General features: G+C 48.6%; 1 protein-coding gene across 2 annotated transcripts; it reads right to left on the reverse strand.

Moving 5' to 3' along the window:
- Positions 1-1,064: 1,064 nt before the first annotated feature.
- Positions 1,065-13,575, reverse strand: LOC102221331 (brain-specific angiogenesis inhibitor 1-associated protein 2-like protein 1). 2 transcript variants are annotated; one of them, XM_023341036.1, is made up of 14 exons: positions 13,319-13,575; positions 11,822-11,897; positions 11,660-11,746; positions 9,433-9,494; positions 9,107-9,178; positions 8,898-9,032; positions 7,205-7,357; positions 6,990-7,130; positions 6,497-6,614; positions 6,209-6,416; positions 5,261-5,320; positions 5,049-5,187; positions 2,787-2,827; positions 1,065-2,696 (listed from the first exon to the last, which is right to left on the reverse strand). In XM_023341036.1, the coding sequence occupies exons 1-14, from the start codon at positions 13,367-13,369 to the stop codon at positions 2,624-2,626; spliced, it is 1,416 nt and encodes a 471-aa protein (XP_023196804.1). In that variant the 5' UTR covers positions 13,370-13,575; the 3' UTR covers positions 1,065-2,623. The 2 variants fall into 2 exon arrangements, with proteins under 2 accessions (XP_023196804.1, XP_023196803.1); XM_023341035.1 differs by having other exon boundaries at positions 5,049-5,190.
- Between the last annotated feature and the right edge of the window lie 241 nt (positions 13,576-13,816).

The following is a 13,816-nucleotide window of genomic DNA, read 5'->3' on the forward strand; positions in this document are numbered from 1 at the left end:
TGCAACCAGAAATTAATTTAGAACATAAAAAATAAAAATAAATGAACAATAATATGGGATAAAATTTTTTAGCCGATCTGCAGTATTCTATTCAGATTTCCGGGCAAGGTTCTGTTCCAATGGAGACCCGAACACGGTTAGGTCTAAAGGTGACCAGAACACAGGCAAACAAGGCAACAGAGGATCTGACAATGGAGCCTCGTATTTATGGTGGGGAAGGTGATTGCTGACGGGGACATAATGAAGGAACAGCTGTGGGACAACAAGAAGCTACAAAGTTTTGTTCAACCCCGAGAATAACCTATAACAGGCTCATAATCGATGCGACACCATTTGGATCAGCTTTAATCATGTGATCGGCACCAAACCCAGCATGTTGGATATTAAATGATATTCAAACAGATGGCCCAAACATTCCTGCAGCGGAGCTTCCTCTGTTCAAAGCTCCACCTGCCCAGAATGGAGCCATTTCATTGGCTGTTTGTAGAGCTCACCTCCAGCAGAGGGCGCTCTATGCGTAGGGTTCACCTGCAGATTCAGACCAATTCCTCATACTGTAAAGAGTTTCTAACAGGGAACATGGAGGATTTCCAGCTGAGCTGGTCAGAGTGCATTTCGGTCCGATCACTAACTGCAGAAAGAAAACCCTGACTAGTTTCTCTGAACTATTGTAATCAGTTGGAGGGAAAACCGACCTGGTTCACTGACTCAGTGATGGACACTCGTGATGCCAGCTGCATTAAATACACAAACTGAAAAAGAAAAAAATAATTTATATTCACATGTTTTTGCACCATCAAGGCTCCCACAGCATCACAGAACCTCTTCTGTACCCAGCAGTGGGTTCTTCCACACATCCATCCTCAGAGTTCTTGAAAGGAATCCAAAACCACAACAGAAAATCTGCAGTACTACTATACTGCCAACAGGTGGGGGCGGGGATGAAGAAGTACAATTCTGTCATTAAGATCCGTTTTCCATTTCTCTAGAATTCATGATAGAATAATCCTTCCCATGTATTCCCACAAGAGGGCGCCAGTGCCCGTGGTTTACAGACCCAACAATCACCGATTTAAGCTTCAATTTTTTTATTGAAAAAAAAAGGCAGAGAGGAAAATAAACATGTCTCAGTAGCTCGGCATGATGTCCCATATCCTATCTATGAGAAAATTTGACTTGATTGATCAGACGATTGGATGTAAACGAGTCATTTTCATACAGTAAATATATTCACATATTTTAATCGTCTACCAGAAAAGCCCAGTTAGTTTTGAATAAGGCATGAATTGAACAGAAATTTTGTTACATGACAGTAAAATTAATGGTGAGAAAGTTAAAAAGTCATTTAAACTGGTACTGAGGAGTGAAATCTAAACCAAGAGGAGCTTCATCTGGATCCGCCTTTATTAGATATTCCATTGAAACAACTTTATATAAAATAACTTCTTCTTCACAACCGCCCTCAGACTGCAAACCCACGTCTCCCTTCACCCTCACCTCCTCCGTGCTTCCCAGACAGATTTCCGACCCAATGATGTTTGGCGAGTCAGGAAGGCGGTGGCTGGTCTGGACTGTCCATCAACACACCAACATCTCTTCTCTGTTTTCTCTTTAAAGTTCACATTAAAATGAAAGCCTCATAATTATATTTACACGATATCCGTCGGTCCTCACAGGACCAGACCAGAGGGCCTGGTACTGATCCACCGACCCAAACAGCCCAGAAGATCAATAAATGATGTGCTTAGTTACAGTCAGAAGTCCAGAAAGGTTCAGATTTAAAGCAGAAAGGCTGTCATTGCCATTGATGTAATTACCCTGGTGGTTCTGGGTGTGTCCAATGAACCGGTACCGTCAACTTTAGACTTTTAGCTCCTGATCTGGGATGTCTGCTCATGGCATCGATGGATTTGGAGAACGCTGGTCACATCATAGTGGAGATCAAAGCAGGAGGCGCCTTGTGGACATTTTGTTGAAGCATTTCTCAGATTGTGGTTGAGCCTGTTGTGCCCCTTCACACTGGGCTGAGACCAGCAGGAACACAGCGCTCCCCGAGGCTCTCCTGGACCCCGACGAGGACTCTGCTGCTCATCATAGAACATCAGAGTTCCCACAATGCAACAGCTGCGTGCATTAAGCTCTAGTTTCAACCAAAATGATCAATTAAAACCAGCTAGAGTGACACAATGACAGAGAAACAAAGCATCTCCAGGTGCCCAGGGCTGGAGCCCCATGCATTTGGAGATTTGCATGTGCTGCAGTCAGGCTCATAGCTGCTGACAAGAGCACACACATCTCCAAATTGTGCACATTGTCTAAAGCCTGGGAGAAGTTTTCTGCAACATGGCTTAAACTGATGGTGAATCTGCAGAAACTTCTGCAGATTGATGGGAAGCACCTGGAGATGCAGCAATAAGGCGGTAAGCTAACAGCAGGAGGAAATGCTTAATACTGCAGATTAATTGCAGTTCAGAGGGAAGGAGACCTCAGGGTCACGAGGGTCGATATCAGACACACGGCTGTAGTTTTTGAGGGAGCAGAGAGGTGAGCAGGCTGGGGAGACGTTGGGGAGTTTCTGGGTGGTTCCACTCCTCTGAAGGCGTAGCGGCAGTCCAACTAACTTCTAGATGACCGGAGCGGAGCGGTCGTTTGTGACGGTCGGCCGCAACTTCACTGTTGCAAACGGGTTTCCTCCTCTGCAGGCAGGACACAGACAGGTGCATCAATAAACTGTCAAACAGAAGCAGGAAGAGAGGAGAGTTTGTTACTGGAGCTGCGTCACTCACCCCAAGAAAGGAGGTTTGGCCGTTCCATTAACTAAGGGCACCTGTTAACGAGACAAAGGACAAAAAGTTATTCTGCCTCTGCTGAGGCATCTGGAGAATGCAGCTGCTGAGACACGTCACCATCTCTGGCAAACATCCAGAGCAATCTGGCACCAAGTTCAGGTGTATGACCGAGTTAAATAGCGCCTCCTTTGGCCTGGGGTGGTACTACAGCCACTCAGGAACGTTAGAGGTTTAGGTGCTGCTGATTCATCTCTGTGTGGCAGCATTTTGTCTGCGATCAGATCCTCTACATACATGAACATGACCTCAGTCCCTCTGATCATGGCTGCCTACAGCAACAGGTGACCCAACTAGAGGGATTTATTCACTTGTCTTCAATAACACTCATGTTAGAAAGCATCTAAACTCAGCAAGTTTAAATGATGCTTAACGAGCACTAATTGTCCACTAGAGGGCAGACAACACCCAGATATCACTAAACTGGACTGCATTTAAAGCTCTGAGGAATACCAGCATAAAATGTAATAAACAAGCATTCAGGTCAATAATCTACCAGCTGTAACCTCGCAGGTTTTATTAGCTGAACATGAAATTGGGTCATTCTCATCTACCGGGATCAGGTCCACACAAAGCAGGAAAACAATGTCCATAAATCAGGATTCATTAAGCTGTAACTGAAAGCAGAACTATGGAAATAAGACTGGTGGCCCGCAGCATTACTAACCAACGGCTGTAGAGATGGAAACACGCTTCAATAGAGACTGTTCTGCGGGCCCAGGTAGAGACGTGTTGGACCATGAAACACTGTGAAGCCATCAGATTACAGATTATAATCTGTTGAAATCTGAACTCAGGCATGCAGCATTGCAGCTGACCGGATTGAAACCTTGCAGAGGGAAGCAGTCATGAGGCTATCTGGTAAAGAACCAACCAATCACCTTCCAATCACAACACAGCATCTGACAAATTAGAAGCTACGGCTAACAACATCTCAAGCTAGCCCGGATTTATTAAAGAAAACGTCTGGAATAAACGCCAGAAATGACAGAAAACTAGAGATTCACACCAGATAAACTCTCAGCATCATTTACAGCACAGCTACAACTCACTACTACGATCATTTAGTATAAGGAAGTACAAGTTTAATGCTGTTGTCGTAAATTCAGGGGAAGCCCCGCCCCCAGAGCTCACAGCGACCAAAACAACAACAAGCCAGGAGGAAAGTCAGATTCCTACGTGCTAAAAAACTAAAATCCAGGTAACTGGTGGGAGGATTTGGGACTGGAGACGTATCAGAGGAGAAACTCCCTGATGCAGCAGATGAACAATGAAGGACAACAAAGCGTGTCCGACTTCACCTGCTTTCTGTTTTGAAGACCCTGCCAGCACCTTTAACCCTCTCCATGGCAACCTGCCTGACGCGGTGTTGTCTGCCAAAAGACTAACCAATCAGACCAGGAGTTTCCTTCAGGATGGATGCAGCCCAGCAGCTGCTCGGGGTGTGGAGCTGCTGATAAGAGCAGGACTGAAGTCCAACCTGAGGGAGTGGAGTATCGACTGCTCTGACACGGCAGGAAACACAACCCAGTTCAGACTGGGGAGCTCCCAGCAGCAAGGGCCCAGTCCCTGCCCCTAGGAGGAAGAGGAGGGAAGGTCTTCATCTGGAAACATCAGACAAGTTCTCCAGGTTTCATTTCTAAAGCTTTTGTATTCTGGTGTTAAATCAGTAGGATGGAAGTCCAGGGGTCAGAGGTCAGCTCCAGTTGAAGAAAAAACGTAGAACCTTCAAAGTAGTCACATTCCATCGTGCATTTAAATATAACCCAGTCAATAAACTTCAGCAACCACAGTCCACATGCTTTGGTTCTAGAGACCAACCAGCACCATGGAGACAAAATGGACCGCCTGACGTCCACCTGGACGGACAGGACGGCGTTGATCACAGCAGCAGTCTCAGTGGTGAGAGACAGTGATGAAGTTTGCTTGCTCTGCTCCAAACCGCCATGTGGAAGATGATTTTCTGGTCAGATTAACTAAAACTTGCTGGTCTGTGTGGAAGATGCTACACATCAACCGCACACCCCACAGTGAAGCAGGGTGGTGGCAGTGTCATGCTGTTCTTCGGCACAGGAAGGTCAGCCAGAGCTGATGGAAGATTGGAACACAACAAGGTTCTGCTTTGTGTTGTTTTAATGTGAAACGGGTCCAGGCGTGTGAATGCTTTGGAGATCGTATCAGTGCGTCGGGTTCGGTACTGACCGTGTTCTGAGGCGGAGGCGTTTCTGGGAGTGCTGGTTTGGACGGGTTGACGTCGCTGTAGTCGGGTGGCGGCAGCAGGACCGGCTCGTAGTCTTCATCGCCCTCCTCTTCCTCCTGCAGGCTGGCGGCGCTCAGGCTGCTGCTACAGAGGAACAACACGTCAGCAGAGAAACGCTGACTCCGCCCCCTGACCTGCAGCCATGTCTCCATACCTGCTGGATGTGCTCTGGTCGGCGTATGGCCGGCAGTACGACGAGGGGAACCAGCCGCGTCTGGACACACACACACACACACACACACACCAGATGATGCCATCATGTCTGACATTTGGAGAAACTGTCGACTGCCTCCAGCACAAAGAGCATCTTAACGAGATGACTGAGGCGGGACAGAAACTGCGGAGCCTCCTCCTGATGGGAAACGAGTTGAAGCACGTGGAGGAACCAGAACCAGAACCAGCTGCTCCTCCTGGAGCTGCTGCTGATGATGAAGCTCCACTAAAGGCCTCAGAGAGGAAGAGAGGGAAACATACCAGGCATACTTTCTACCCCGCTGCATCACAACAGAAAGATCTCAACCCGACGGAGGAAACCCGTCCTTCCAGCTGAGCGATGTGAAGCACGCCTCTGAGCCGCCGCCTCCGCTGCTGGGAACTGACGCTTTCCTCCTGGGGGGCGTGGCCTATGAGCAGCCAGTGACCTGCGCATGGTTGGAACCCAACACAACCGGTTCTGACCAGCTTGTTGTGGTTCTGTCTGAGGCCACTGGGTCCACCACTTTGACAACTGAAGTTGGTTCTGATACCCAGATGGAGGAGGTTCTAATCCATCCAGAAGAAACCTGTCCAGGAGTCACACGAAGCAAGAAACTGCAAGTTCCAACAAGTTTTGCCCTGTAGGAACCGAATCTGGATGCGATGACAGAGACTGGATTGCATTGGACCGAGCTGGACAGAATTTTGACTGAATTCTAGATACCAGGATCCGGACCGGACCTGGCTCTTTTAACTGAACTGGGATGAAGTTCTGCTCTCCACTTATATACTGACTGCTCACATTTACAGAACCTTAATCTGGGCCAGTCCAGAACTAGGCATCAACCGGTACCCAGCATAGACCAACCAGAACTTCCTCCGGTCCTGTTGGACCTGGACCACTCACTGCTGCGTCCGGTCCAACTCTCCGTACAGCCAGCCGTCCTTCTCCTGGTGGATGAGCAGCGTGATGACATCACCGTGGTCGAAGCTGAGCAGCGTGTCGTTGTTGCCCGCCGTATGAGGGAAGATGGTCTTGACGTGGGACTTGGTTCCCCCGCTGAGACCGGAGGACATGGATGTGGACCTGGACAGGTCTCCCAGGCTGCCCTGCACTGGAGGACAAAGGGACATTCAGGAGGACGTCCTGGCTGGGACGGCGCAGCGTTCTGGACAGGCGTGTCTCTGGTGGTACCTGAGCTGAGGTCCGAAGACGGGCTCAGAGGGGTTCTGGGCTCGGGGTTGAACATGTTGGCCAGTGGGCTGATCTTCAGCGGCGGCGCCGGAGGTGGAGTCAGTGGGCTCACGTGATTCTGAGGAACAACAAGGAAACTCAGATGAGCGTCTCAGGTCCAGAACCTGATAAACCAGACAAGTTCTAATCAGAACCATAACTCAACTGGGCCAGAGAGCAGCCAGAACTTCCTCTTTAGCTGGACTTTGACCCGGAGCTAGAGAGCAAACACTGTCTCATGTGGACTGAGCAGGAAGTTCCCACACTGCTGGGTTCTGCTCTTTGACCCAAACGATGGACGAAACGTTCTGACCCAGTTCCTACTGATCTAAAGTAACATGAGCATCTGCAGCATCTGTTCTAGTCAGAAACAGAACCTTAGGTTCCTATGAGGCTCCTCAGATCTTCTGTCAGAACGTTTCACTGACCAGAACCGGAACCAGCAGGTTCTCACCTTGCTGTGGCGTCGTGTCTGCGCCGACTCTGGGTCGGAGGACAGACCTTGGATCATGGAGGTCACCGTGTCGGGAATCTTGTCCATGTTGCTGCATTTCTCCTGCCAGCTGGGCAGTCTGGTGCTCAGCAGCTCCTTGGCCTGGCGGACAGAAGGACAGAGGGTTAAAGGTCGTGACCCCACTGAGGAAGACGCAGGTCTGCGTCCGTCCTCACCTTGTCATGGAAGCTGCTGAGCTGGGAGGAAAACATGCAGTGCTTCTCAGCCAGGAACCAGAAGCGCCTCTTCTCCTCCACCAGCGCCTCTCTGCAGCCGTCAGCAATGAACTTCTGCATGTCCGTCTGGCGGGACGAGATGGTCTCCAGGTACTGCAGAGACACGACATGAGGACCAGGATTCACTTTCCAGTGTTTCCTGTGTTGTTGTTTGAATCAGTGAACGTGCCGTCGTCACATATTTACACTCAGAGCTGCTGCTTATCAGCCCCATAAACCAGCTGCTCTTTGCTTTTATTGCTCCAGTTATTAGTTTAGTGCTGACAGACTCAGGGTGTGAAAACAGCAGGTCAAGGCAATGATGAGTTCAGGAGCTTTGGGTGTCTTTCTGCCCCAAACACAAATTAATCATTTCCCTTTCATATCGCAGATGACCCTGTCTGCACCAAACTGTTTTTCTACTACGTCTCGTCCATTTTCTCCAGATCGTCATGGTGACCGAATCTAGTCTCTTGGTTTTCCTTCCAATAGCAGAGATAGAGGAGCAGCAGCTCTGATTCAGTGCTGCCTTTCCTCAAGTCATCCACAGGAAAACCTCAGAGCTGTGACTCAGCGGTTTGCTATGAGATTCCTGAGATTAGCTTTAAGAGAGAACATTTCTGTTCATCCCTCATCTGCTTGTAAAGAAATGTTGGTGATTACCTGAAGCCAAGAGGGCGGGGCTTAAAACCCTCCTGGATGAATAAACAAACACAGGTTCAGCAGATTTGACGAAGAACTGAGGGAAATAACAGCAGAGGCTCCAGCAGGTAAAAGATGAGCTGTTAGAGCCGGTTGATCAGGAATAGAAAGTATTGAAACTGAAAGTGTTCATGGCCTCTTCTGCTGAGCTTCATCCATGTCTGAAGTCTGGCCTCTAATCCACCTCAGCTGGGTCCAGTTCAGGAAACGAGCTGATGGACCAGCAATCAGGTCAAACATTAACCACCCCAGCAGAGAGCAAAAGATTTTCTGTTGTTCTTTCAGGTTCACTGGAGGAGGATGAGGAGGGCCGTGTGAGGAAGAGTTTTTCCTGCCGGGTCGGGGAGAAACTTCCCACATGGAAAACAGACTTCAGGGTCTCCTCTTCCATTTTCAGCCTTGAACTAGATTTCAAATTCTGAGTAAAACAGGATGGAATGGGATGCCATTTTTACCCACTGGTTCTGTTTTTATGACAAAACAACCAGATTCAAACACATTTAAGAGACTCCTCATTTCTCAGCCAACTTGTTGTTCAGTTCAGAATATATTGCACAGGTTGGTTGTTCTGATTGTTTCTGGAAGTTCAGACTTTTAGTCAGTGGGACAGAGATTCATCCAAATCACCGATAGCAGGTTTTATTCTTCCGGGAAACATCTCACGCCAGTCTCTTCCTTTTCCAGATTTTCAGATCATATATTTAGAAAATCAGCAGGATTTGCAGCTGTGACACACTAAATGCATCATCGACCGCGTTCAATGCTGAAATGCGTCTGCCATGTTGAAACGACACCGGTTCATAGAGTAACATCTGGAGAAGGGCGTTGCTATGACGACGCCTTGAGCTGTCCAGAGGGCAGCTCCGTCCAGTCCGGCCATCATCCAAACGGAAGCATTCAACAGAACCTGGAGAAGCAGAGGTCAGAGGTCGGGGCAGTGCGGCGGTCTCACCTCGTTCTCCTTTAGGTCGTACTTGAACGCGTGCTTGGATTGACCTTTCCTCCTGAGCTTCTTCAGGTCAGTCTGGGAGCGGTCCAGAGACTCCTGCTTCTGTTTGTAATCCGTCTGGTAGCGCTTGAAGGTAGCCTGGGGACAGACAGAAGACGGACACATGAGACATGGACGTCCTTCAGACGGAGGCGCTGAAGTCAAACACTCACAGTCATGTACTTTACGTCCATATCCGTCTTCTTCTCCAGCTCTACGATGATCTCTCTGTGGAACCGCTTGAACTGCAGAGAGAAACGTTTAGATCGTGGTTCACCTCCAGTGACGCAGAGCGCCCCCTAGAGGGAGACGTGCCAACACCGGTAACCCGGCACCAGCTCAACACGGTGGAAACGTCCTTCTGTTGGACTTGATATCTGGATTCAAATCTAAGATTTACGGATCAAACCGGAGGTTCTGGAAACCGGTGCACGGCTAAACCCAAATATTTACTAATTTATCACTTTGTATTTATGAAATATGATTTAAAGCTACTTACATTCTCCTCCAGTTCAGTGTGCAGCTTCCAGTGACTTTCTGCCATTTCCATCAGAACAACACCTGCAAGACAACGTGTCATGTCCAGGTCATCACAGCGGCTGCTTTCTTTCACAACACGACACTGAAGCTCGTTCTAGCTAACCGCTTTATTACAGTCTGTAGTCAATGGGAAGGACGATACTAATAAACCTCAACCACTCTGCAACAAACCAGTTAGTGTTCAAACAATGAGGAGCTGCTCAGTCCAACAGAACAGATAGAAGTTCAACTGCAGAAAGCATGTCAAATCACGCCGAGGTAGGAACAGAGATCAGCAGAGACAAAACGAGCAGCTGAGGAAACTATGAGGAAACGCTCGACCTCTAAACCCCTAAATCTCTAAACCCCTAAATCTCTAACCTCTTAACCCCTAAATCTCTAACCTCTTAACCCCTAAACCCCTAAATCTCTAACCTCTTAACCCCTAAATCTCTAACCTCTTAACCCCTAAACCATGAACTGTTCAGAACAAATGGTCAAACTGGGCAAGGTGGGAATACGTATTGGGTTTATTGGTTTCAGAGTCCAACAGGAAGACCAACAAATGTTAGAGCAGAGCGAACAGCACTGGATGGAACCAGAACCAGTACGGAACCAGACCAGAACCCATCCGTCTGGTTCTGTCAGCAGCTAACTCTAGCCTCTTTAATCCAGGTCAGATTATGGATTAATAATCTGACTGGCCTTCCTGCTTTATGAGTCGGGAGCGCCCGGACCGGAACAGCCCCGCCTCTTTGGTTCTGATAAGGGAGCCAGACGGGCTGGCTCAGAACCTGAACTTTGGTCAGAGCCTTCATCACCTGCTGATTGCTATTAAAGATGGCCGCCGCCTCTCTGAGTCAGGACGAGCTGACGGCAGCGGCGCTTTGACCGCCGTCACGATGATGCTGCAGCACACCGGCTTAGTAACTAGTTACTTCTACTCAGTTACATCTACTGGACAAAATGGCCTTTTAGTTTTACTACAAAGTACTTTACTTTTACTTGAGTAATAATACTTTGAAGTACCGTTACTCTTACTGGAGTAAAACTGTAGTTGAAACAGAATTTTAGAGAGAATCCTGTTTGAACTGCAGCTGCACCCAAAACTGTGCCCCCCCCCCCACACACACACACACACACACCTGTTCTACTAATTTAAGTTTTAATATTGAAAGTGTTTCTTTTGCTTTAATTTATGATCATGTTATTTATTTGTCTTCATGCTCTCCATTTTAGTCCTTGAAATAAAAAGCTTTGCTCATAACTGATGACATCATTCAACTCCAAGGGAGATGACCTTTGACCCCAGGCCTTCAGAGCTGATCTGATCGTTTTAAAACAGTTAGAGCTGCTTCACCAGGCGTCTGATCTGTCAGTGTTGTCATGTTTTCTCCTGTCTTGTTGTCGGTGACGGTTTGGTTTCTGGTTTAGTGGAGGATCGTCTCCAGCTGATCTGCACAGGAATTTCACACAAACATGGGCGTGGCCTGCAACAGGTCACATGATCAGTATGGGTCTGAACCCGGTTCTGATTGGGTCCAAAGAGGCAGAAGCTGCAGCAAGTCTCAGCAGAGAAACATTTGCTGCAGCTGAAGGCAGCCATTGTTCACCGCAGGGTGCGGCTGAGAAACCTGATCCTGATTCATAACAGGAACCTGTAAATCACATGGCGGAGCTGAAGCTCGGCCCGGTACCGGCCCGGTACCAGCACGACCCCTCCAGTGTTCAGTCACTGAAGCAGAGCCACAGGTGCCATAGGTCCAGTAAAACCCTGAGCTGCTTCAAAATGCTGGTTGGTCTCCAGAACCAGAACCTCAGACTGCAGCTCTGGGTTTATTTGGGGTCGTCAGGGTCACGGGGCTGAACATGCAGCCAGCGCTGCGTGGCCTGATGCCTCTAGGGTCTGATGATCACTGTGGCCTCAAGTGACCCAGGAAACAATGGATATATTATTAATGTGCTTTTGGTATGAAGGCGCTTTATGATGGACGGACGGACAGATGGGTGGCCGGATCTTGGCTCTGGTCACAGATTGTACTGTCGTTTGTACTGAGAAACAGTTTTCGTGTGGATGAAAGCTACATACTGACTGGTTTTCCCAGGGTCACTGAATCAGCATCATGTTGGGCTGAAAGTTTGAGCTCATTAATGGCGACCCTAGTGACGCCATGGCAACCAGGCCTGAACCAATCAGCTGCGCTCACCCAGCTCCCTGGACATGGGCGACACCATGGCGTTCTCTCCGATCTTTGACACTGCGTTGAAGTAAGATTTTCCGGCCGTGGTCATGGCTGCAAGAGAAAACCGCTGTGAACATCATCATCATCAGCTGCCCCACTGACCTCAGGTGACCCCGGTGACCTCACCTGTGACGGACTTCTCGTAGCTCTTTCCCAGGTTGACGAGGTTCCTCAGGGCCGGGTTGAACTGCTCCATCACATTCTGTGAACCAGAACCAGAAACCAGTTAGTTATCCCCACTGCTGCTACTTTCCCAGTAAGCATCTCTGATCGTTGGAGGAAGAGAAGCGATGAAGAGGAGAGTGAGTCCCCTTGCCGCTCTGGGTGGAGAGCCAGGTCAGTCTCTTCCTGCGGTTGGTCTATAAATGTCGTCATGACGACAATAACCTTCGATCTTTAACTTTCCATCGTCACAGAGCGAAGCCCAGACCCAGGAGCGCTACCATGGAGACAGAAACATCAGAAATACCTGCTTCACACACACCTGAAGAGATCAAGGACAGGAAGGACTTTATATGGACAGAGTGAAGTTCCTGGTTCCATCACTATCCCAGTTTGACCTTTGACCTCCAGGCTGGTTCCAGCCAGGACAGATTAATGATGAGTTCACCTAATTGTCAAGCTGGGCCTCCTGGTTCCTGATAGAGTGTGAAGCTCTGGTTTAACTGGTTGAGCCTAAGACGACGCAGGAAATGCTGCAGTGTGGAAGCAAGCGCCGCATTGCAGCTCCTTCAGATAATCTGGATTGAACATCATCAGATATTCCAGCTCATTGGACCTGATAACAGAACATGGATTACTCACCAAGATTAGCCAGTCAAGATGAGGATTAATCTGTTCACAGCTGGATTAACACGTTTCACAAACTTTTACTCTGTTCCTGAAAGTTCTCTAATCTCTTGTTTCACTCCAACAACAACTGAAAAGATAAAATAATCTGAGTTTTGGACAGAGTATGAAATGTGACGCCTGCCTCAGAAATGATTCATTCTGGCCGACAACAAGCTGTTTGAGCTTATCCATGTTCTGAGAGGCTGAGTCTCTGTTTGGGTCCAGAGCAGCAGAAGCTGGGTTTGCTTCTGCCTCGGGCTGGCTGGGCTCTCATACCTGACATAGGTGGAGGTTAGCTGTGTAAACATCCAGCCCATGAATTTACACAAGATAACCCATCAGAAACTGAAGATTCAATCAGTTCAGTTGAGAAGGGCTCATTTCCCCAGAGAGCAGAATCGGACCGGACCGGACCGACTGGCGGCTATACATCCAAACTTTAAATACCAACTTCAAATTAATCAGTGAATTATACAAACATAGAAACAATTTTTAGATGTTTTATCTCATTTCAAATCATCAGAAAAAAAAACATCCAGATTGAATAGAAAGAGAAGCAGATGAGCAGTTTCACCTGAGACAGTGTTTCTGTCTCGGGTGTTTCTGTCCCGGGTGTTTCTGTCCCGGGTGTTTCTGTCCCGGGTGTTTCTGTCCCGGGTGTTTCTGTCTCGAGTGTTTCTGTCTTGGGTGTTTCTGTCCCGGGTGTTTCTGTCTTGGGTGTTTCTGTCTCGGGTGTTTCTGTCCCGGGTGTTTCTGTCTCGGGTGTTTCTGTCTCGGGTGTTTCTGTCTCACCTTGAACGTGCTCTCCGTCAGCTTGCTCACTCCGTCGGGCGTCCTCGCCATGACGGTAGCTCGTCTCTCTTCCAGGTAGCAGAACTCAGAAAACCCAAACGTGACTCCGTAATCCCGGCTTGTCCTCGGTGCCACTAGAACTCCCAGCGGCTCTAGTCTGGACCTCGGTTCCGAGCTTGAGGGCAGAGACGTTCCGGGACTCAGCGGCGGACCGACTGCTGGGTGGACTGGTCCTGACCGGGACACCGAGGAGGAGGAGGAGGAGGAGGAGGAGGAGGAGGGCGGGTCCTGTGACGTAACGAGGCGTCACTTATTAAAGTCAACAGGTGGGATGAGAAGCGCTTACTAAATGATGACGCATCGACCAATGAAATGCGCTGTGTGGCCAGCAGAGGGCGCTGTTTCAGTATGGCACAAGGTCTAAAGCTGTTTTTAAATCATGTTTTTGCTTTTTAAGGCCTAAATGTTTTAACTCAGCCACACTGGAGGAGTGTTGAG

This window comes from Xiphophorus maculatus, chromosome 10, assembly GCF_002775205.1.
Source record: "Xiphophorus maculatus strain JP 163 A chromosome 10, X_maculatus-5.0-male, whole genome shotgun sequence".
Taxonomy (NCBI): Eukaryota; Metazoa; Chordata; class Actinopteri; order Cyprinodontiformes; family Poeciliidae; genus Xiphophorus; species Xiphophorus maculatus.

What these genes read in the sequence shown, in the direction of transcription:
- LOC102221331 (XM_023341035.1), bottom strand. Translation starts at nt 13,369, where the DNA reads ATGGCGAGGACGCCCGACGGAGTGAGCAAGCTGACGGAGAGCACGTTC. An exon ending in TGACGGAGAGCACGTTCAAG is followed by an intron (nt 11,898 to 13,318) that starts GTGAGACAGAAA and finishes TCTGGTTCACAG; the next exon opens with AATGTGATGGAGCAGTTCAA. An exon ending in AGACACGACGCCACAGCAAG is followed by an intron (nt 6,615 to 6,989) that starts GTGAGAACCTGC and finishes GTTGTTCCTCAG; the next exon opens with AATCACGTGAGCCCACTGAC.